The 24,531-nt window shown below is 30.8% G+C and overlaps 3 protein-coding genes across 6 annotated transcripts; all 3 read left to right on the forward strand.

Moving 5' to 3' along the window:
• The first annotated feature begins 1,270 nt into the window (after positions 1-1,270).
• On the forward strand, positions 1,271-11,443 carry LOC137921669 (uncharacterized). The gene is made up of 5 exons (XM_068764478.1): positions 1,271-1,352; positions 1,922-2,109; positions 2,952-3,136; positions 9,898-10,090; positions 11,213-11,443. Exons 2-5 carry the CDS (start codon positions 1,923-1,925, stop codon positions 11,395-11,397), a joined length of 750 nt encoding a protein of 249 aa, XP_068620579.1. The 5' UTR covers positions 1,271-1,352; position 1,922; the 3' UTR covers positions 11,398-11,443.
• A 1,116-nt stretch (positions 11,444-12,559) lies between these two features.
• Positions 12,560-14,909, forward strand: LOC137921352 (allergen Tha p 1-like). Its single transcript, XM_068764061.1, has 3 exons — positions 12,560-12,635; positions 13,298-13,493; positions 14,572-14,909. The coding sequence occupies exons 2-3, from the start codon at positions 13,316-13,318 to the stop codon at positions 14,754-14,756; spliced, it is 363 nt and encodes a 120-aa protein (XP_068620162.1). The 5' UTR covers positions 12,560-12,635; positions 13,298-13,315; the 3' UTR covers positions 14,757-14,909.
• A 5,913-nt stretch (positions 14,910-20,822) lies between these two features.
• Positions 20,823-23,094, forward strand: LOC137921660 (allergen Tha p 1-like). 4 transcript variants are annotated; one of them, XM_068764466.1, is made up of 3 exons: positions 20,823-20,840; positions 21,319-21,512; positions 22,178-23,093. In XM_068764466.1, exons 2-3 carry the CDS (start codon positions 21,332-21,334, stop codon positions 22,360-22,362), a joined length of 366 nt encoding a protein of 121 aa, XP_068620567.1. In that variant the 5' UTR covers positions 20,823-20,840; positions 21,319-21,331; the 3' UTR covers positions 22,363-23,093. The 4 variants fall into 4 exon arrangements, with proteins under 4 accessions (XP_068620567.1, XP_068620568.1, XP_068620566.1 ...); XM_068764467.1 differs by lacking the exon at positions 20,823-20,840 and adding an exon at positions 21,116-21,163 and having other exon boundaries at positions 22,178-23,094; XM_068764465.1 differs by lacking the exon at positions 20,823-20,840 and adding an exon at positions 21,153-21,231.
• Positions 23,095-24,531: the final 1,437 nt, after the last annotated feature.

The raw sequence follows: 24,531 nt of genomic DNA on the forward strand, positions 1-24,531 counted from the left end.
ATAAATCAAATTCAAATATAATCGTCGTTCAAAAACAAAAAAATAATCTATCATCAAGTGAACAGACGACCGAAGGAAAGGTCGGCGGAAGATGATTTGGTGCTGGCTGCTTCCAATCGGTCCTAATCTAAATCTATAGGGACGGCCTTAGTCCAGGGGTTGATGTCTTTCGGCTGAAATGATGATGATGTAATATTTAACATAAACAAGGAAGTGTTCTCCCTCTTTAAATAGTATGGTCTCATCTTGTGAAGGATATTGTTCCATGGGTCGAATTTACCAGCATACGTGTTTTATTTTTAGCAAACATACTTGTCGCTTTTTAATTACTTTGGTACTAATAACTGGTAATAATTTCATTGTTCACAGGCCTTCACAGGGCTCACGACCACAGTGTTCAACACGGGTCCAGTGTTAACCATATGATATTTGGGTTTGGAACCCCCGTAGCTAAATATTTTAAGTTAAAGAATGCTATTGTATGTTTTTATCGAATTTGGCTTTTACCTTTCGACTGATCGTAAATTGATAATATTATAAATGAAGGAATAAATCAAAATGTTTTTGTAGTCGCGGACTATGACTGTAAGCTACAGTCATTAATCGCTATAAATATAAAATTTTAGTATATTGCAACGGAATTTCTTTTAGCGTTTCAAATAATTGTTGAGAGTTGCTGCCTTGTTGTTAATTTGTGCATTAAATTAAGATTATTCAAGATATTTTCCGTCCAGAACTTTGAGTCATATGTGGATGGGAACAATAAACATAAGAAATAGTTATTAACAAAGATAATTAAAAAGTGTAATCCGTTTTTCTCTGGTTTTACCCTTACGTGCTTTTGTAGTATTAATTGATCTGGTCACATAATTTAGTTATTTTCCATTACATGTTGTTCCAACACTAATGTTTAAAAACCTTGGTATTAACAAGGCAATTTTGTTTCTTATTCGTCGGCAAAAGTTGTAAAATAGACGCAAAATTAGAATGTTAAAAAGAAAAGAATATTTCTTAAGTTTTAACATATTAAATTGATAATTAAAATGTAAAATTAGTTAACGTCCACAACATTGGCTATGTAACTATTACAAGGATGTTATATTTATTGATACGTGTCATTATCACGTTCGAGTTGAATTCAAAGTTCGAAAAAATACTGGAAGCGGCAGTTAACGTGTATTTTAGCAAGTTTACAAATGTATCGTCAGCTGTCTGCAGTGTTTGCACATAGTTATACATCTAGTTTGCTGACCAATTTATACAGCCTCGTTTTCCTTTGTAGTCCATATATAAGATTGGCGTGATATCATAAGCGCAGTATTGGCAGAGCTGGGAAACAAGAAGCTTCCAACGTAAGTCAAAAAATCTCATCGGCAGATTCTGTTTATTTTTATTTTGTTTTAATAAGTATTGTTTTTTGTAAATATATTAAGTTTTAGAAGTCCTCTTGCAATTTTTATTTAATTAAAAATACATTAATTATATTAGCATCAATATTTGTTATGTTAAATTTAAATTTTTTTTATTAAAAAAAAAACGGTTTGTGCTGCTTGTAAATTAATTAAAAATACTATATGTATTTTAATATTTTTAAATACCAAAGCTTTGTAGCACAGATAGCAAAATAAAAATAATAAAGTTTTTAAGTGATATAAGTTACTACTAAGTTTTTGATGCAATTTTAATATACTGATTGGTATATTAATAAATAAAAGTTACACTATGTATTCCGCATCTAAGTCGGCTAAATATTTAAAGGAATATATTTCACATGTTATTACAGGATTACTCAAGGTCTTCTCCGTAATAAGTAGATTATAGATCAGAAGATAGATAAGAAGATTAAAGAAAACCTACTAAATAGCTACTTGGTTTCTATGTTAGTAAAAAGTTTTTAAGAAAAGGGTTTTTTCTTTCGCAGAATGAAAACGTTCATCTTACTGTGCACTTTTGCCACGGCGGCTCTGGCGGCGCCCGCTGACACTTACAACCCAGCGTATGACAACTTCGACGCTAACGAGCTAGTCGAAAATTTGAGATTGCTTAAAAACTATGGAAAGTGTTTCTTAGGTCAGGGTCCGTGCACCCCAGAGGGAGCTGATTTCAAAAGTGAGTCAATAAATGTATTTCAAACATGTTGCAATTCACAGTTCTCTAGATACATAATTTAATTTAGATACAAGAAATATTTTTCGCATATTTATGTTAAAAAATTTAGCAATCTGTAATTGAATTTTAAATATGCCTAATCAGAATAGAGAGTACAATTTGTCGTAAATAAGCTGTTAGTCGGTGAAATAGTTAGGTAGTAAAAATATTGCGATTTACGTAAATAGCATTTTTTAAATATTTAATTTAAATTTAAGTAACACATTTTTAATAAGTTATTTGTTTATAGTAATAACGCGTACAATATTTCATACAACATTTGGTGGAGGAACCCAAATAAAACTGAGTTAGTTTAATAAAATATGTCATGTCGTTAGTACATGCACATACATAAATTTAAACGTTAGTCTAGTTTATATTTTCCAATATAACAAATACCGATCGATTTGTGCGACAAAGATTTTACAAAAAGCACTTTAAAGAAGTACTTTATTAAAAACGAATACACCGTAAATAATTCACGAATCCAATTATAATAAAGAGTGTAACCAAAATTTTAGTAAATGTTTTTCTCAGAAAGGATTATTAACGATTTCCGCTTCCGCCACCACTTAAAAAGGTTAAATTTATGACAAGGATATCACGTACTCATTTTTATACTTGTATATTATAATTGAAGGTTTAATTACTGTAATCATTTACGTGCCAATTTTTTTCTCTGTGAATCTTAATGTAATTGATTATAGTTGTGATAATTATCACAATCAAGTAATCACGAAGCGAAAATGTTTATTCTATTTGTACGTGAACATATTTTTTTAATTCGTTTATTATTCTTTTAGAGACAATTCCCGATGCCTTAAAGACCAGCTGCGCTAAATGTACACCAAAGCAAAAAGAGCTCGTCAGAACTGTTATTCACGGTTTCCAAGAGAAATTGCCCGACTTATGGGAGGAGTTGGTAGAGAAAGAGGACCCCACAGGCCAATACAAAGAAGAATTTGATCGTTTTCTCAGTGCTTCGGATTAATGACAAAGAATAAAGGAAGATAGGGTGTAGTTATATAAATCTCTCGAAACATCACAGGTGTTCATTGTATATTTACATTGAACATTTTAATTTACTTTACTTAATGTTACTTTAATGTTGTTTGGATAAATATATAATATATAATTTTCTTAAATTTTTTAATTTTTTTATATCATGTAATGTTCTGGATATTTAATATTTGTAAAGCATTTTTATTATTTGAGTATACTAAAATCTAAGACCTCAGTAGCCTCTTCATCAGGCGAAATAGTAGTATATAGCGGCAAAATCCAGGGCACTCCCGGGAGCTCTCAAGCTTCGCTACTTTAAAAGAGGAATTAAGCTAGGCGCTCTCTGCTCCATACCGCCTCGAACCCTACTATTATTACTTTATATACTATTCTATTGGCCTTGGTTTTGGGATAGTAGAAACAAGTTTTATTTTTCTGAACAAAAGCTACTAGGTCAGCGGAAATTCGGTTTTGCCCTTAATGACGGAATTTTCGGAAACTATTTTGCCGCTTTTTTCGATTGTCGAACGCGGACTAGATTATAATGTTTTTATAGCCCATTGGAAAAAATAGGTTCCTTTTCACGGTATATGTGCATAGGATCTCGGAGGCATATTCGGATGATAAATTTACTTTCTATAGTAAGACTGAACACATCACAAGTAAATCTTTATTAAGGCAAGGTTTCATTACAAAAGTGATAAAAAAATATTAAAAATCTATAATTTTATACCTTTATTAGTCTTGTTAGAAGTATTTTACAATACTCTGGTCTCCTTGTCATGAAATTTACTCAAATTATATAAAAGAGTTCAAAAGAATTATTTATGTAGCTAGTAAGCTATATACGTGCTAAGGTTGTCAAGGAATCACAGCTTTAATATGTATATAATTAAAATGTGTGTGTACATGAAAAAAGTCTCCAAACTTTTGCTATGAGCTCTCTTTCCAACAGGTAACTGCAAGACGTAATATGTCATCACAAAACACGTAAGTGTGAGGAAGACTGTGAACTCTTCCTTAGCCATCATTACTATCGTAGCTTAAAATCAACACGTATTATAATATACGCAAATATAAAATATTTTGTTAGAGGTTTATAAAAACAATAGATCTATTTACAATCCTTTTATAAGAATGTTTACGCTTTACATTTACATAAGAAAAGACGATAGTATAGAAATCGACTTTCTTTCTTGTCTTTTAAAAAAGTAAACGATATTTTAATTCTGTTAAGTTATAAAATTATTTAGAATACCATGTAGTGTTTTTTGCATTTTACTTTTTATAGTTAAAGATGTATCTTAGATTCATTACTTAATTATTCTAATAATTTTCAGCATATAAATGATAAGATCTTATTTATTTATTATGTCTTTCTCCTTGTGAGCAAAATTTTTAGATACGAAACGAATAAAGTTTGATTGTAAAACATTCGCTTCTGGTCACTAAAGCTAATTTAGTTTTCAATTTGTCTTTAATAATAGTTTAAAGTGGATAAGAGTTGTAGCAACTGCTATTTCCATCGTCGACTAGTAGTTCTATTTCACTAGCCCGAGACTTCGGCCAATTTCAAATTATTAAAATTCTTTAAAGTTTTAAAGTATATTTATACAAAGTGATTGGTATATGTAGGTGTAAAAGCTTTCAAGGGTTAAAAGGATAGCTCATTTGTCAGCAAAAAGCCTTGCAGCTTTTACACCTTTTTCCAATCAGCCAGTATAAAGTGATCACTTTGAAAGACTATTGGAACTTGGCCAATAACCTTTCGCTGCGATTTTAATACGTAGTTAATTTAATAATTAATTTTAATACGTAGTAATCCGAATTTACAAAAAAAAATGTTACTGTATTATCATTACGATATTTCTTACCTCTGAAATGATTGACCTTTGAATAGGGTGTAACATATATTAATTGACTGCAAATTTGCTATACATTATCCTATTGACAGCTTAAACACCTATAACGGAACAACCTGTATATAAAAAACACATCGTTTAATGTTTGATATTTGTGATCTTGTGTTTGTCATAATAGATTTTTTGTGATTATATCTTTTATCTGTTTGTAAGAAGAACATTGTCAAGTACTAGTAGTCAGAAATGGCTCGTAAAGATATTTGTGTACCACCATACCAAGGGCATGGTAAAAAGAGAGAATGTTTTGTAACATCGATAATAAAGCCAGTTAACCGTAATTAGATGAGATAATCAAAAAGCTGCAAAAAGCGACGATAGAGGTCACGAGATCACCTCAACTATTATAAAAACTATAACGTTCTTATGTAATTTTCGATAAAATTATGCCAAATATTAATTTATATTTATATTATTCAATTAACGAAAGATAGAAGATGAATAATAATGGACATTATTGTTTTATGTATGTCGTTATAAATAAGTACAAATACTTGAAAAACATGTCAGATTGCATTTAGTTTTGTTTACACTCGTAAAACGTTTTGTTTCGCTACAATAGAAATTGTATTGATTAAGTGAATGGGCATCAATTGTCAAATAAAACACAGGAAGACAGTTAGCTTATTATAACCAATTTAATTTATTATATAACTGGCACAAAAGTATTTTTAAAATGCAGGCAGTTGAGTGTAGAAGTGTCTCTAGAAAAACAATTTTAGTTTAAATTCATGTTAAAGATGCTAATAATAAACTAGCAAAACCTATAGTATATTACCTAAAGTGAACTAGAAAACGAATAAATAATTTTCTTCTTATTTACGATGAGAATATTTAATTTGGTGCACTCTGTTGGTTCTTGGTACTTTATTAGCAAAATAGGCGAATTTTATTACTTTTCTACTTTTTGGGGGCAATATTAGATAAATTCGAATGAAAGAAACAATTGTGGTGTCAAGTGATCGTAAGAACTAAATACGTTCAAGAAATTTGATCTGAAACGTTGTAGAAACTCACCAGAAGCTTGTACTCAAAAAACTTCCCACTATTAGTGGGTGGAGGTCACAATCTTTTGATTCGAGTAGTGTATTCTACTTCACAAGAAAGAGGAATGAAACCATAAATGTTTTTTTAGATATTTACTATTACTTAAATATTCATCTATAACATCCCTAACTTTTATTAGTAGCGTGATATATTATTTTTAAAGTTATTACATCTTTGGGCGCCTGATAAAAAAGAAAGAGCAATATTTTTAGAAAGAGAAATTGCCTATTGTGGTCCCAATCCATTTGTGCTGTTTCATTTTGACGCAAGTAATGTTAAACTTAAACTTACACGATTATGGTTTTTATAAATAAAACGTGTATTCCTTGTGATATCCATGTACGGTTTAACCATGCGTAGTTTCATGCTCGGTTTTGATTCTTTTGCGACATGCTTAGTGCAAATACAACTTTTTATATTATTACTCTTAACTTTTTATAATATCAACAGGACTACAAAATCAGATGAAATGGGCATGCTAATTTATGTCTGACTTTTGTTTTTGTTTGTTAAATTATTATAAAATATCAAATAGCAGGTAACAACTTTATGCCAATGAACTGAGGATTGGTACTATTTCGAAATCTATGGGGAATCCATATCTACCATATTTACCAGTGGATGTCATACGGGAAAATAATGTTGATAAATGAACCCATTGTCTTGTAACTGCATTCGCCAATATAAATATATATTTATAGTAGAATTGTAGTTTTAATAATTACCCAAGAATTTATTTAACGTTTATAATTTATTTAGGAAAAGTGTTACAAAAATTTTTTTGGATAGCAACATAGGTATTTTTTGGTGTTGTTTGTGCAACATCAAAAAAAAAAAAATAAAGCGTACAAATTATAATAACCTTTCTGGGTTTATGGTATATTTTCTAAAACGATATTTTTTTGTATTTTATCAAAACATTTTGATAATTTTTTGTTTGATTCCATTAATAAAATTTTTGTGCATGCATATTTTGTGTTATTTTTTCAGACTTGACGCATTTTATTTTAGATCGTATGCTAATAAGTACACTAGTGTTTGTTCAGTTTTGGTTGGAGACAAATCATTATGTACATGACGATTTACCTCTAAGAACGAATTTTAAACTTTTATACATAAATAAAATTTACCCGCCATTAAGAAACTATATTATTTTATTTCTGTTATTTTAATTTGCGTATTCGACTTGTTATGATTTAGAGATAGAAAGGATAAAAAGTTTAACAATTTTGATTATTAATATTCTTGTTTATAGAATATATATATCTTGAGTTGTATTTAGATTTTTATTGAAGCTCTAGGCGGTAGAAAGACGCTGGATGCATATCGCTGCCAACGGTTGTAATAGAGATATATGGATGAGATGTACATCGAGCACTGGCAGCCCAGTGACAACACCTAAGAATTGCGATCGTAGATTTCGGGTACAATTCCTGGGATACAATCTTATATAATTCACACTATGTGCATTAATTATATAGAATTGTCACTGCTCACAAGCAAGTACGCAGAGGACTTGCAGCAGCTTTCTCTGTGTTCCAAAATATTACACTATGATTTATGTCCAGTTGGAGACATTCTATAGCTGAAACGATGGTCATTTTCTCGCAACGGGAGCTACAGCGGGCAAAGTCACTTGGCAATTATTTCATCTTTGTCAAAGCACTTTGAGGAGACAAATTATAGACTTCTTTATCATTTCGCTATAGACTTAGCAGACTTCCCGCATAAAGAAGTCTTTTTTCGGGCCGAGCAGAATTTCACGCGTTGACTGTGTAGGCCATTCGGTACATCGAAGCGGATGGCACAAAAATAAGAAAGAAAAAACCACGTTTAGGAAGTCTAATGGTGTTCTCACTGACAATAGAACTATTATTAGACCATGGCTGCACGCGAATAAATCAACCTTTTCTCACAAAAATGAACGCCAGTATTTTATTTAAATTCAAAGCTCGCATAATTTAAATGCAAGTTTCCGAGAATCAACCTATATAACATTTATCCTGTTTTTACAAAAGCGCCGGTTTACTTCATTGTTTGAATGCATTATTATCGGCTTTTTACTAAATATATTATAATCACGTCACTGTATCGCAACGAGTTTGCGTACCAATGGCTAGCGCATTTAACTATATAATCTCAGCCAGAAATAATATTTTACATTTATATTAATTAGGACATGTTATTCATATTTTGAACTGCTTAGACAGTCTTTGTCTTGTGTAAGTAATTCATCGTTATCATTGTCATTTCTGCCATACGATGTTTACAGCTAACAATAAGACATATATTTACAACAAAACAGGTGGCCTGTCCCCAGCATATGTAATTAATAGTAAGAAAATAAATCAGCGACGTAGCAAGCGGATTACCAATAAGTCAAGTTGAAATGACAGTGAGTAGACCACATATCACACAGATCAGACAGCCGTTGCGGCTTTAAGGTTCTGAAATGAAGACCATGGACTGGCAAGCGTAGTGTATGGCGTCTTCAGGATGGATAGACCAACTCGTTAAAGTATTGAGAAAACACTAGATACAAACAGCTGCTAACCTGTTAAAAATCTATAGCGAGGGTTTACGTCCAGTCGTAGACGTACTGTGGCTGAGATGATGATGAAATAAATTACTCTTATTTGAAAACTGAGGCCGAAATATTTTAGAATTGCGACCAAGAGCCGGTAGACGCGGCGTTGGCAGACCATCCAACACAGTTAAGGCCACGAGAAGTCACTGGATGCGAGAAGACCGATCATCGTGGCGATCTTTGGGGGAGGCCTATGTCTTACAGTGCACGTCCATCGGCTGAAAAGAAGAAGTTAAAAACTAATAGATCTTTATATTATTAAAAGAAACTGTTTTAAGTTCGAGCGTAAACAAAGTCACGGGTAATACGTTGCTAGAAAATATAATGTTAATGTAAACAATCGTTCGGTGTATGTCCTCTTATCCACATAGCTGATATGAAAGCGACTAGAGTTAATTTTAATATTGATTATTTTATTTATTTTACTTCTATCTGTTCATAGGTCGTGTTATCAAAAAAAGTGCAGCCATTAATAATAATGTACTTGTATTCTACGTGTGATGATTTAATATTGCATGACTAAATGTTTTATATCCATCAAGTTTCTTTTACAACTTGTTTGCTTTGCAGAAAAGCCTCTATTGAAATTTCAAGACACGAAGTGCAAAAAATCGCGTCACCTATTAATTTGGCATACATGCACCTAAAAATACATTGGATACAGGACTATAAAAGTACTTGTAACGTTAGTTCATACATCATTTGACTTCTCAGTTTCCAAGTAACTGCAGGTATTTCATTTAATTCTTAAAATTTAAACACAGATTTAAAATATTATTGATTTGTCTGCTAGTTTTAAGGAATTTAATCAGAATTCCAATTGTATTCTACGTGAATTTGAAAAGCAAATAATTCAGTTGTAACTTTTTTTTTAAAGAGAACAATAGAATACTACAAAAACTTCATTGGTCATTAATTTTTTAACGTCATTTTAGTCACTTATTAACACATTTTAGATTTTTTTGTTTAGAAAACCCATGCTTTTGTTTCTAATTTATTACAACATCAAATTAAACTAACATTATTCAAAGCATTAAGAAGATAGAACAGGATCATACGTCTAATTCTGCTAAGCAATGAAAGCAAATAATTCCTTAAATAATACGTTGACCTTATTGCATATTTATATCCAAATAAAGATTACCAATCACACTTACAGAAATTTTAAAACGAATTTTTTCTTCATTGTTACAGAAAATCGGATACGAAATGAAGGCTGTAGTGATTTTGGCTACTCTAAGCTTAGCGGCCAGCGCGTATGCATACAGTACGGCTCACGATGACCTGGACGTTGGGGCCATAGTTCAAGATAAAGATCAACTGCAATCATTTCTCGACTGCTTCACCGGCAAGAAACCTTGCAACAAGTTAACTCAAGATTTTAAAGGTAATAAAAGAGCAAAAATGTTATATTAAATATTTGTATTATCTTTGTATCTGTTGATGAAGGTTCTATTATTTTTCAATTGCAAGCAAGACTCGGGACGTTTTTGAATCTCGGCGGCACTTGAACTTTACAATAATTTGTCCTTTTCTTTGAACGGTGTACATTTGTGTTAATTTAGTACGCTAGAGTTAGTGCTCAACGATAAATGCCTAAAACCTTCTAGTCTGTTCTCGTAATATCGAGGCTTTGGATTCGCGCCTTTGGTTGTAATTTTGTTTTAAGTTTGTTCAACTTTAGCCTCATTATTACAAAGTTCTTTATGAAGTGTCTGCGGCTTATTTGAAACACAAAACGCGAACGTTTTTAATGTCCTGTCAAATAAATAAAGAAATATTTTCATGAAAAATAAAAACAACGACCCTTTCACTGTCTATTAATAATTGAGGCCAATCGTAGGAAAATCTGTCTGAAGTTCTGTAATTTCTTTTCATGTTTATGAGTTTTACTCCCGAAAAAGTGCTTTGATTAGGTTTCTTTGTTAAGTCATAGACATCTTATAATACGATGTTGTCTAGTCTGACACTGAGTTAATGTATTGACGATACGCTACACCAAGGTTAAAATTGAAGTTTTAACTCTGTTGAGTTGAGGTTAGTTTAAAACTGAGTTTTTCTGGTTTAAAATGTTTATCCTGATGTTTATATTTATTAGATATAACATAATATGATATTTTAAATTGCATATTGCCAAGTTATATTATATCAAAATAATTTAACGCTATTTATTTATAGCGGCAATTTAACTAAGCTTAAAATTCCTATACACATTAGACATAACTATATACATAAACACCTTAGAATGTAAATTTAAGTCAAATAAAAATCATAAAAGTATAAGAAATCAATACGTCTTTTCTGTTTAGCTACCAAGTTTTCCTTCACCTATTTATTTCTCAATTGATATACATTTGCGAGCTACAGCTTGAAGTAAATTATTAACTGTCCAATCGGTAATGTTTGCTATGTTCTCAAAAATCTTTATTAACTATGGCTGTACTATATAAATATTATATGATATAAAACATATTAATTTAGATATTCTATTTATATTTTTATTTTTCAGATAATCTGCCGGAAGTTATCCGAGAGGCCTGCGCCAAATGTAACTCGACACAGAAACAAAAACTGAAGCTATTCCTCGCCGGACTCAACGAGAAACTACCCGGAGAGTACGCAGAGTTCAAAAAGATGTTTGACCCCGAAGGAAAGCTATTTGACGCCCTTGATGCAGCTTTGGCCAAGTCCTAATACTTAAAAAATATTGTAAATGTTTTTTGTATCTATTAATAAATGTATTCATTTATTACATCCGTATTTCTTTTTAGCGCTTTTTTGTCCGATATTTTATATATTATTTAATTGACACTGCGTGTAACAAAATTATAATGAAATATTTTTTATAGGTGTAAATGCCTTAAAGGGGTGAATGTAAATATATTTTTGTCTGTAAAAAACTATAAAGCTTTTCCGTATATTTCCAATCGCCATTTCCGATGGGCCAATAATTTCTGGCTGTACAAAATCTGCAGGGTCAACTGGTAAACAATATAATATAATTTGAATATACAGTGATCCAAATTTTGAAAATGTTATCGTTACGGTATTCATGATCCCAGAACCATTGAGTTCTAGATTATTCATCATTTATTCCTATATCCCCAAAATGGGGCAGAAGGGGACCACAATACGTCGCCATCCCGTCAATCCAATTGCTTTCACTTCTGCAGTGCGTCCGCCGCCAGGTTTGTTGGGCGACCACGTCTTTCTTTCGTCTGGCTTTCCTTGAGGATTTTATTCAATTGTTTGCCTCGGTATGTGATCAGGGTACCTTCGGAGCGTGTGGCCTATCTAGTCCCACTTGCAGCGTTTGTTCTGTTGGTCGATCGGCATCTCACCGCAGCATTTCTAGAGATATACGTTGGAGACTTTTTCAGGCCAGTATATACCGAGAATACGTCGAAGACGGTTGTTAACGAACGACTTGAATTTTAGATAGGGTGTACCATACATTAACTGACAGCGAAAGAGATATTCACACCTTTCAAGATTTTTACTTTTACTTTTAATCAATCATAAAGGGAGTAAAATGATGCAAAGAGATAAATAACAGGCATCTAATTCATTCTCATTCAAAAGGTCTAATTCATGTATCAACTGCAAAAAAGTGCCTTTTAAAAATGAAAAAAATCGTAAGGCTCTTAATTTTAAGTAGTCGTCTGTAAACTAAATCATTTTTTAATTAAAACAATTTAAAAATAAAATAAAACTATATAAATATACGGTATTACATAAATTTATAGATGTGAGAAGAGATATTGATGATTAAAATTACTCCATACGAGAAAAAAAAATCACGATCTGTATTCATATATGTATATGTAAAAATTAATTTGAGTATCACGACCGGTATATAAAAGAGAGCGCACAGCGAATAAACATTTCAAAAGGTTCGGCCTTAGTACTTCAGCGGTTTATACAAGTTTCACGTAAGTTGAATAGCATTTTAAAATAATTTTAGATATTCGAAATACTCATGAATAATACATAATTTAAATACTAAACCTGTCTAGGTTTTATACTGTACAAAAAATTAAAAAATAAACCGTTCAGATTGAAAGAACGATGCTTCTACAAACCGTTGTATGATGTTTATTAGAAACCAGTTGATGACTAGGTTTTGCAAAGGCGTGTCTAATGCCTGGAATCATTAATAGATTTATTTTTATTCATAATTTAGTTCTAAAAACCTCGTTCTTAATATAGCTATTACTTGATAGTAGTTATACTGTAATGAATATTACATAAGAATAAATTTAAAATGTGTCCATTAGGTAATTGATAAATGCACAAATTAATAATTTTAACAGAATTAAATAATTACATATCATTTTACTCATTGTTATAAACGCACCGCTAGTCACATATCTGTGTTTATTAAATAAAAACATTAATTAAGGTCGCTTACCCTATTTATCTTTATAAACATTTACTGTTTTAAGTTTAACAATATTTGATAATGATAATATTTGTTTTAAATTTCACAGTAACAAACGATGATAACCTTTAATTTAAAGGAATTCATTTATATCGTAAACTTCTCCTTGTTAAGTTTTGTTTTTAGTTGGTTTTGTTCTTAATTTTTTTTTAGTTTTACCGAGCCAGAAGAATGAAGTTTGTACTGTTGCTGTGTACGTTACTTGCTTTGGCTGCAGCCGAAACATATAGCCCTGATAACGATGACTTGGATATTGAAGCAGTAGTAGGGGACTTGAATGTACTAAAATCATTCATCGATTGCTTTAACGACAAGAAGCCTTGTGACGAAGTCCAAGCTGATTTTAAAAGTGAGGTTCAATTTTTTTATTAATATGGTGGTAAACGTTCTCAAACTAAAAGTAGATAAGCGCGGCGTGGATGGGGCCAACACTAGGTGGGACAACAATATAGTTAAGATCGCTTGAAATCGCTGGATGCGGGCGGCGCAAGGCTGGCCATCTTGACGATCTTTGGGAGATGCCTATGCTTTGCAGTGGACTTCTATTGGATGATATGATGATGATGAAACGATCTCTTCTTCTTAAAACGACTATTATCGCAATTTCTCTACGAGATCGAATGAGCATTAGTAAGATCCGCAGACGAGCGAAAGAAACCGACATAACACAGCGGATTGGCAATTTGATGAGGCAGTGAGCAGTCCACATCGCGCGCAGAACACACAGAGAGGGACTTAAGGTTTTAGAGTGGTGACCACGGCCTGGCAAAGAACTGGAAGTATACTCGAATGGTTGCAACATTCATTTGTTTTTTCGGAATTAAAGTCATTGTTTTTTTGACTATTATTAGCATATATAAATATATGTATTTATAGATATATACAGGATGGGTAAATAAGTATGCATTTGTCTATTTAAGCACATTATATATTTATGATATTCAAAATTATCTTGTATACTGTATACGTTGACTACTAACTGCTTATTCTTCTGTTTCTTTACTATGGATATGGTAAATGGATAGATATGGTAAGAAATAGATCTAAGGGATAGAACCGCCTATAATACTTCTTCTTAGTTATAATGGCTATGTTTTTGTTTCTATTACGTCTACAATGAAGAGTAATAATTTGTTATAAATAATAGCTCCTTTTTCTAAGACTTAACGCGTTTTATTGTTTTTTTTTTTTAAATATAAACTCGAAGTTGTTACATAAAGCAATAATAAAACGACTTAATATAAAAAAAATTAAAAATGATAAGGTCTATATTTCACAGATTACTGGAATTTTTTTAATGTAAATATCACTTCCATTAGTAGTTTTACCTAGTTATGATTTTCGTAAAGAAATATAACAATAACGACAAGTTTTAATATTAAGATCTTATTGAGTTTTTTTTTCATATGCGTTTATTATATCACCAGAGGACTTGCCGGAGGCGTTTCAACAATCATGTGCAAAATGCACAGCAGCACAGAAGCATATCTTCAGAAGATTTCTTGAAGTAGCAGAAGAAAAGGTTCCAGATGATTTGAAAATCCTCAAGCAGAAACATGATCCTGAATCAAAATACTACGCTGCACTTCGGGCCGCCATTGCAAATGCCTAGTCCTGTAAAACGTCAATCAAAGTTATATTACTTATCAATTTCTGTAAATTGAAAGTAACATGTATTGTGTTTGTATAATACGTTAAAACAAAACCTTTTACTACAGATTTATTATATAGACAACTAAAAGGCATTTTAAAAAGTTTTACCAAAACCTTTACAGATTCAACCAAATTGTGCTTGTATAAAAAATAGTTGATTTTTAATTAAAAGATTGTATTTAAATTAAAACTGTTTTATTTCAGTTCATCAGCTAAGTCACGTATGTTTAAGTCCGCTTAAAAATTGTTTAAAGTAATCATTATATGCGTATGTGTAACTATAGTAGTTCCATCTGGTATATAGCAGGAAAGGCCAATCTGCGGCTAACGAGTCTCTGAAGGATATTTAAAGGCTCTTTATAAATGCCATTTTGATTTTCATGTTACTTTATTTAAAAAAAACACTATCTTAAAATATAAACTTCAGTCAATATTAACTAATCAGCTTATAAAACAAATATTGAGAAGTGTTGTTACCAGTTATATACCGAATTATAATCAAGAGAAGTAAAACATATGTGATTAATTTTTGATAATTGAAATTCAATACACATTTAATTATATGTTATTGATAAAAATATTTCTTTTTCAATCAAATGAATAGTAACATGCGGCTCGCGAAAAATCATAAATGTAAAAAAGGCTCCGTTTATCAATGAGTTTGGCCACCCCTAGTATACAGAAAACGCTAGGTTCATCTAAAATTCAATAAGCGCTTATTAGCTTTGATAAAAAAAAAACCAATACTGTACAGAGCATTGTACGGCCTTATATAATCAAAGTCGTTACTTCACTAGCTAGAACGCCCTTCGAGCTAGAATGGTAATAATTTACTTAAAAATTGAAATAAGTCAACATAGACGCAAGCGATAGAAAACTAAAACTAATATCTACGTATCCAATTCAAAAGTATTAACTTTTTAGAAAAAACTATCTCTTCTTTATTTATAATTTTATTATTATATGAAGAAGGTTCAAAATTTAATGAAAGCGAACCACGTTAAAAGATTACAAATATTATAAGATAAAAAATGAAATTATAAACAAATACAAGTTTAATGCTGTTCAGTGAATGTCATATAGCTCAATGATGATAATAATAAGTTGCAATTGGCGGTAAGAATCCTCCGATAAATTTTGATTATTACTTTAATATTACCAATTGTTATTGGTCAGGCAATTTTAAAGTTTTCATGTCTAATTAAAAAAAAATACAATTGCTATGATTCATCAAAATGTAACCACACGAACATAACCAAAAGAGTTTTATTATTTTATGGCCACGATGGAACGTACATACATATGATACACCATTATTAGTCACGGTATGTTGTCTTGTACGTCCGTAGTCCAAAATAATCACTGAATATAAAACACTTCATACTGCAGAAGTTACGATTTTTAAACAACACTTTAAAAGGCTTGTATTAATTTACGTTGCGCATTTAAAGCGAAGGTTCGAGAGCTGTAGCTTGACAAGCTAACGGAATCATCACGATAGTTGGATTTCATTATTTATTAAATATATATATATATATATATATATATATATATATGTGTGTGTACCATTTACAAACGTGGTAGCCATATTTAAATGTTTTTATGCGATATTCTTCCTTCTCATTTAGATTTTACTTTGTTTCTGTTACTCGTGTTTTATGATATTAACTTACCTATTTTCTTTTGATTGTTAATGCTGTTAATCCGAGGGTGATTTACAGCTTCATCGGAGCAAAATTCACGGAGCGGAAGTCCGTGAACTCAAAGATATTAACTAGTTTCACCTACCTTATCAATTTATCTCTGCACCCTCTAAACTGTTAACTGGCAGAGAATGCTTTCGGCGTTAAGTTCGCCGTAATACGAAAATATATAAAACCTTTTTACATTAATAAATAAATATTAATTTAACAAAACAAGAACATGAAATAAATAGAACCATTTTATGGAATAGAATCATCACATAAAACTGGTTTTATTACTTATAGAACATTACTTTTTTGCAGTATAAACAGTATATTCTTAATGTATTTTAGTTGAAGGTCACAACAAATTCGAGTATTATTACATTGCATTGTATACGTTGGCATCATAAACATGCCGGTTATGTACAGCGAATCTTTTCAAAGGATCGTTTAATTATAGGTAACAATAGTTTTTATATCGTTTCTATTGATTATATTAACATTTTTATTGCGTCTATTAATACGTAAACACGATAATCATCATCTTATATCAAAAATTAGGAAAAGATCCAAGCGATCACATGATCATTGGTGATTAAGCAGGAGTATTACAGCGGTAGAGGTCGGAGATTTGCGTATCGTAGGTCGCGTGTTCGATTCCCGGATACAATCTTACACAACTGACACTTTGTGCAATAATTATATGGGATTGTAACTACTCAAGTTTCCAGAGGATGGGCAGCAGCGTGAACGGCAACCGGTCTGCCAAGCGTGGCGATTATGGCATATACCCCTCTAGATATCTTTAGAGGAGGACTATGCCCTGCAGTGAACGATTATAAGCTGATATGACTATAGCGTGGTGGATAGATGACCGATAGAATACGACGGTACAGAATATTTTCTTGTATTAATACAAATTCTGCACACCACTGTGTCCGCGTACTCAAGCCCAGTAATTTATAGTTTAGAACCGGTACAAGTTTTAATAAAGTATATTTCACGCAAATCAGGCGAAATATTTTGTTTTTTAAGGCGATCTACAATTTTGGGTTTGAAAACCTGGATGTGTATTCGTTATCACGATTTGTGTGATGTATATTCGGCAGAAGGTCCTGTTTCTTTCACTCTATTCACAGACTCAGTGGTCTAAAAGCTTTAAAGTTTTTACACGTATTTTCTATCACCTCTTATAAATAATATAAATAACAAAAAAATATAATAATAAAAATAATAAAGTGAGCTCGTTTTAATATGTTAATTTTTTTCTGTTTTTATGCAACAGGCCAGTAACTTCTGGCAGTAAAAACTTTGCAGATATATATGTATAGCAAACATTAATTCATTTTAACATATATTAATCAAAATTTTGATGACATTAATATATAGGGAGACCGGAAAGTAACGTCACATTCTAAAGTTAAATTTTTAACAAGTTTTTATTTCTTATCAACAATATATTCACCTTCGTTATCAAAAACTTTTGCCATCTAATATACAAATTTTCAATGCTGGAGCGGTAAAAATCAATTGCTTTTTCTGTATAATGTGTCGACAGTAACGACATTGCTTTTCGGTCCCTCTAATATATAAACTTTATTTCTGTAGCGCTAGATTTTTGGATAGGGTGTACCATATATAGACTGACAGCAAATGAGCTATACATGCACCCCTATGTATATCTTATACATAAAAAAATTGTTGATAATAAATTGGTTTTATATATATATCACGATGTTTAAATCGTAACAATCATGCATATATAACAAAAGTGGTTAATGGCTCCATGCAATCGATACAGCCTTACTATAACGAGTACGTTATGCATCACGCAAGTAAACTATGATGAAATATGAAGAACTTTCATTTATTTTTAGGTTTTGGGAGCATTGAGCACTTATGAAATTGATCCAAAATAAAGATATTTTGTTTTATATAATTATTTTTGTTGGCATATTTTTACTGCTCGTGTGTCATTGTCTTTGTTCTTAATATCATTTTTTCCAAGTAAATTATGTACCATTTAAATACGCAATAAACTTTCGGTCTTATAATAATTCTATAAATATCAAAAGATGTCCTTATTACATTACTAGGAATATAGTTTTAATACTCACTCCTTATTATTCGTATATAAACTTTTGATTGTCTATGAAACTTTTATATTTGTGATCGATTTTCCTTTAGACTAATATTTTTTTATTTCGTTTTACTTTGAACCGATGTCTCCTCTTATATAACCTAGTTTGCATAATATTATAAAACCAAAACATACGCTATAATTAAACGGTTCATTGAATAACTACAAAGGACTGTTTAATTTTTGGATTTGATTTATTTTTTACAAATGCTAGCTTGTGCGGTGCAGACATATTACATGTTTTTGGCTTGGAAAGAGCGCAAAGGGCTGTCTAAATGTGATTTAAAAAATCGATTTGAGACACACACTGTTTTTTTAATAATTTCCAGTTCTTAGTCGTTGTTTCGGCCCATCGACGCACACTGCAACGCATATGCCTCCCTCAAAGATGTCTATGGGAAGATATACCAAAACCAGTACTTTTAGCAGACGAGTTCGCGATCACGATGTGATATTATGGTACATATCGTTAGGAAACTTATTTGAGAGCAGTGGCAATGACATGTAATTAATACATAAGTTGTGAACTATATAGCATTGTATTCCGGAAATCGAACCCGCGATCTATGATCGCAAATCTCATTTCTCTGCCGCTGCTCAAATACTTAGTCATAAAGTATTATTAGCATACTGGGAATATTAAGAGTCATTTTTTTTATTTTGAACACATAAAACATTGGATATTTTGATAAATAAGTCGAGATTTTTAATTCGTTTTATTTATAATTCGGTATAAGTTATATAAGTATATTAATAAAACGCTTGCCTTTGTAAGGATACTAATAATGTTTCATTATAACTTCTTTATATAGAATTACCGTAAAAACAAAACATTATTCAAAGATTTAAAGATTTTTGAAACTAATTTCATCAGCCTTAAACCAAGTGTGGCATTGACAGGTTACTAATCGATAATTACAAAAAGAGATTATGTCCTAATTGAGTTATAATTATTTATTGTATTAAGTTATATCTTTACATTTGATATTTACCTGAGTCTAAAAGGTGACGTCTTTGACTGGGTCAATGCTCTTATTTTACGAAAAGGCGTTAAATTACACAAGCGTGCGAAGTAATAAAACTTAAAAAAATATAAACGTGAAGATCATCCGATTTGTTAAGGATAATTCACATGTAACCGAAAATAACTGTTATGTAATGAATCAATTATGCTTTCAAAATTTACTAGATTCTGCATAAGGCAAATAAAAGTTTCGAAAATATATTCCCGCTCTTAAAATAATATAGTCTTTGTAAGTTACTATTATTACTTAAAACATAGTTTAATTTCGATCGAATGTTAAATAAAATGTTACGATATTATGATTTTACATTGGAGTTTAGTATAACTTACTTTAATACACTTAGTAAGGTGTAAGTAATTTCGTATACAAGGTTTACCTCATCCCTGAATTATAGGTCTATCGGCTGATATGATGAAATAATGATGAAAGGGTGATTGGTTATAGGAGTGAATAGATATTTTTTAGATATAAGTAATGGGTAAATAGAATAATTTTTTTAATTTTAATTTAATTTATAATCGTTATAAAGGAAAAAAAAACTTTATTATAAATTATAAATTTATTATAAATTAGTACATGACACAAAAATCAATATTTTCAGAAATAATAAATAATGTAATGATAATATAACAAGATAAAGCTTTTCAGTATTCTTTTCAAAGATTTCACACCTATAACCAATCAGTCTGTATAACCTGTGATTTAAACCTACATTAGCCTGACAAGGATTAAGTCAATTTTGTTTCCGATAACGTTTCGTAACTTTCTGTGTACAGCGTATTGTTATTTACAATCAAAATGACGAAAAGAACTATGTAATATGTAAATAATTAAAGATGACCTATATACCTTTTGACAAACTTTGCGCACATGTGTGTTGACGAAATAATTTCTTGTTGTATTTTCCCTCGACATTTTCGTAGTACTCATTGCTCAAGACAATTTCCTGGTAATGTTAAACAAACTGACGGGTATAAGACACAATGGCTACGTCACAAAGGGTCCTAGTGAAAATATAATTGGTTTGAATAAAAGTCATATGTTTAAAGCTGAAAGGGTGAAAATCGATTGTCGCAAAGTTGGCACATTTGGTTCGTATGACATCAAAGGTAGTGGGTTAATCGGCGTCAATATAAAAGCACTGTCGCTTTCAATGGTTGCTAGTTCATTGGGTCTACTATAGAGAGTAAAAGGTGGGTGAACGAACTGTTGTCAGCAACTGCAATCTGTGTCTACGTCAATCGAATTGTGTTTTGTGCCTCACTACAATGTGGTCCTGAATAACTTAGTGATTTATACACAATTAAATTTTTGTTGTATTACTCATTAACGAATTTAGTAAATTACTCATTAATAGTTTCCAAGACATATGGTGTAGGAATTCCGATAGTTAACAAGTAATTTCGCAATTAATAAGCATAACAACCTTGCGGGCACCGTATTTAAGTTAAATTGCGAATAATACTATGCGACAGAGTTAATTTGGATTCTAGTCACGGGCCTATCGTCCTCGAAGGTATCTCACTAACTAAACAGATTTATTCATTTATTATTCAGGACAAGACGTATTCACTGTAGGAAAAAGTATAGCTTGCATCTAAAATTTTATAGTAATAGTTTTATATTAATAAGAGTAATTTGTAATTATAAATTTGTCTCGTGTAATTTCAGAGTGAACTTCAAAATGAAAACATTGGTCGTATTAACTTGTGTCTTCTTGTCGGTTTACGCCGCAGAAAAATATAATCCAAAATACGACAATTTTGATGTGGACACCCTCATTGAAAATGACAGATTACTCAAATCTTACATTAATTGCTTCCTAGAAAAAGGCAGATGCACGGCGGAAGGTTCTGATTTTAAAAGTGAGTAATTTATTATTACTTTTTCTTCTACTGCAACTAACACAAATAATTTTTTATCACAAAATTCCTTTTTTATTATATAACCGGTCTGACTCTTTCACCTTTTTCTTCTTTTTCAATTATCTGAAATTCATTTATTTTAATTTGTGTATTTAAAATATATTTATTCTGTATTTAAGAAAAAATGTTGCAAAATGTTACTAAATTGTTAAAGTAAAACACATAGATTTTTGTAAAAAAAATATCTTTAAATTTTACATTTCTGTGTAGTTAATATTTTAATTCCGACCGTCAAGCGATAGTTTACGCAGTAAATGTTCCACTTCGTTGTCCATATTAACTCAAGCGGAATCTGGTTGTATAGTTTTACATAAAAAAATTTGAGGCCAGGGTTACTATAGATAAGAGGAGACAAGAACATTAGGTTTAAAAGTAACCGTAGATTTTATTACACGGAAAAAATACGGTGTCGCAAACACTAATGTACTGTATGCCTTGAACAAAGCAAATAGGTCTAATATTCCATTTATTGGACTTTTTATTTATTTATATACATCGCTTTATGTAATTCTTTGACAGCATTGATATGGTATTGCTAGTCTCTAGGTATCAGTAGCTGTTATGTTTTATAAATTTTAATTACAATTTTTCGCTTTTAATTGCAGAGGCCTTGCCTGAGGCTATAGAAACCTCGTGCGGGAAATGTACCGAGAAGCAGAAAGTCAACATTAAAAAAGTAATTAAGGCGATTCAACAAAAACATCCTAAGTTATGGGAGGAGTTAGTTCAAAAGAACGACCCATCTGGTAAACATCGTGTGAATTTCGATAAGTTCATTCAGAGTAGCTAAATTGCTTTACTTTAAGTTACTCTAGATATAGGATAGTGAATAAGATAAGTTGTATTAATATTATGATAATTTTATAATCAGTAAACTACTCAATATTTAATTTTCAAACTGCTATTTGCGTTAAATACTCATGTACTGTTATGCTTTAGCTAGATTTCAGTATTATGGATCTTCAAATTGAAAAGAAGTTTATTAGATTTAATAATAAATGCTTAGTACTACAATTAAAAGTTCTAAATGGTTCTTTTTTGATAGAAATATTCTTTCCAGCTCTCTTTAAAATAAGAAGTGATAAATCCGTTAGGGAATGTTTTATTTATTATAAAATTTTATTTATTATAAAATGAAATGTAATAATGTGAATAATAAATTATTCAAACGTGAATTTGTTTTAATGTAAATAGAGATAAAGTTCAGCGTATTCAGTCGAATTGGGTGAGCGAGTGGCATTTCGCCGGCGTTGAGCAAGTTGGAAGTGAGTCGGGTTGCATGTGTGTTTGTGTGTCAGGCGCTGCGGGTTGCTTGCGCCAGCTCCGTGGAGCGCTGACGTAAGCCCGACATCGGTTGTATAACCGTCATATAACTTACAACGCAACCACTCCGGATCTCTACTGCCTAGAAATTGTACCAAAGATGTCGAAAATTGCTGTGAAGATAAATGCAAGTTGATACGAATTATATTTCCGTTTTAATTAATCGGATATTTTGCTTTCAAAACATTATCACACACTAATCATTTACCATATAAATATAATTGTTTTGTGATTATTATGGTTTTGATATTTGTTTTAAACTAAACGGATATCATAAAATCAGGTTAAGTGCATATGAAGTATGTATAGCATTACTTTCCGCCTATTATATGAAGGTTTTCTTGTATGTGTTCTTAGTGAGACTTTTTATCTATAAATGCGGACATTATACCCTTGATTTATCCATTTTTTTAAATTTTCTTTGGTTACTACTTTTTTTTAAGGAAATAATCTTTATTGAAAACTTATAAATAAAAGTACAAAAGATGTGAATTAAATTTAAATATGTTTTAAAATTGTGGATAATAGGCAGTAATTCTTTCAAATACTACTTAGTATTGTTACTATTAATATTGATCGACGTTAGGATGTCAAAGTAGAATAAAAATTTTAAAATTCAATGGATTTATCCACATTAGTACGTTGTTCCTAGTATTGAAATAATTCGATTAAAATCTAAAAATGTAAGTTGAGCGGCAAACACTACTATTACTTTATTATTGTAAATTTCTTATATTGTATGATAACATTTAACATTAACATTAACATTTTTCGAAAACTTTTATTATGAATAAAAATTCGCAAAAACCGAAGTACTTGCTACCAACATTTGACCTCATAAAAATCACAATTGTTTCGCAACTTTGTTCGAATTGAGATATCATTAAAGTATTGAATATTGAAATATTACTAAACAAAAAGACTTAAGTATTTTTCAAAATTTACCTAAGATTTAACAGCAAATTTCTAAATTTAAAATTGATTTTTAGACTACATTATTAATTCGCTTCACCACCATAGTTACTAATATAATATTTTATGGGAAAGAATTCACTAAAACCAAGAGCTGTTACAAAAGACGGACTTGAAATTAATGATAAAGGTTTTGTACAAAGTTTAAAAAATACTAAGTCAAGAAATGTAACACAAAACGGATTTTCCATCTGGCATAAAAAAGTTCGGAAGCGCTAGCGGAATATTAATAGCGGATATCTTGCAAATGAGCGTTAGAATCGAATAGCAACGTTTGAACGCCACAAGCGGTTTGATTGGTTTCATTTAAAGTGCAATATTTTTCACACAAAATTTCATTTAGGTTTATTTGTTTTAAAGTAACGAAGATTCATCTGTGTTGTTGTTATCTAGTTGCCTTATTATCCACCCCTTAATTATTTTGCAAGTGAGATTTAGTCAAATACGTTCTTAGTTGACCTCTAACTCGTAACATAAAATTTTAGCTAAATTTCAAGTCTCTAAGGCTTATGTTTTCAAGAGATATAGTGATGAGTCAGAACATAGGTGAAAATCTCATAGAGTAATGGTGTGATTAATTGTTCGGCTTGTCACCGTCGATTCATATTTTAGTAAGTAGTTTTTGTCTATGCTTAATTTTATGTCCAGCTTGTATTTCCAGAAG

The sequence above is a fragment of the Battus philenor genome, unplaced genomic scaffold (assembly GCF_028537555.1).
Source record: "Battus philenor isolate CCGP_79_NKW_IND1 unplaced genomic scaffold, ilBatPhil1.0.hap1 SCAF_19, whole genome shotgun sequence".
Taxonomy (NCBI): Eukaryota; Metazoa; Arthropoda; class Insecta; order Lepidoptera; family Papilionidae; genus Battus; species Battus philenor.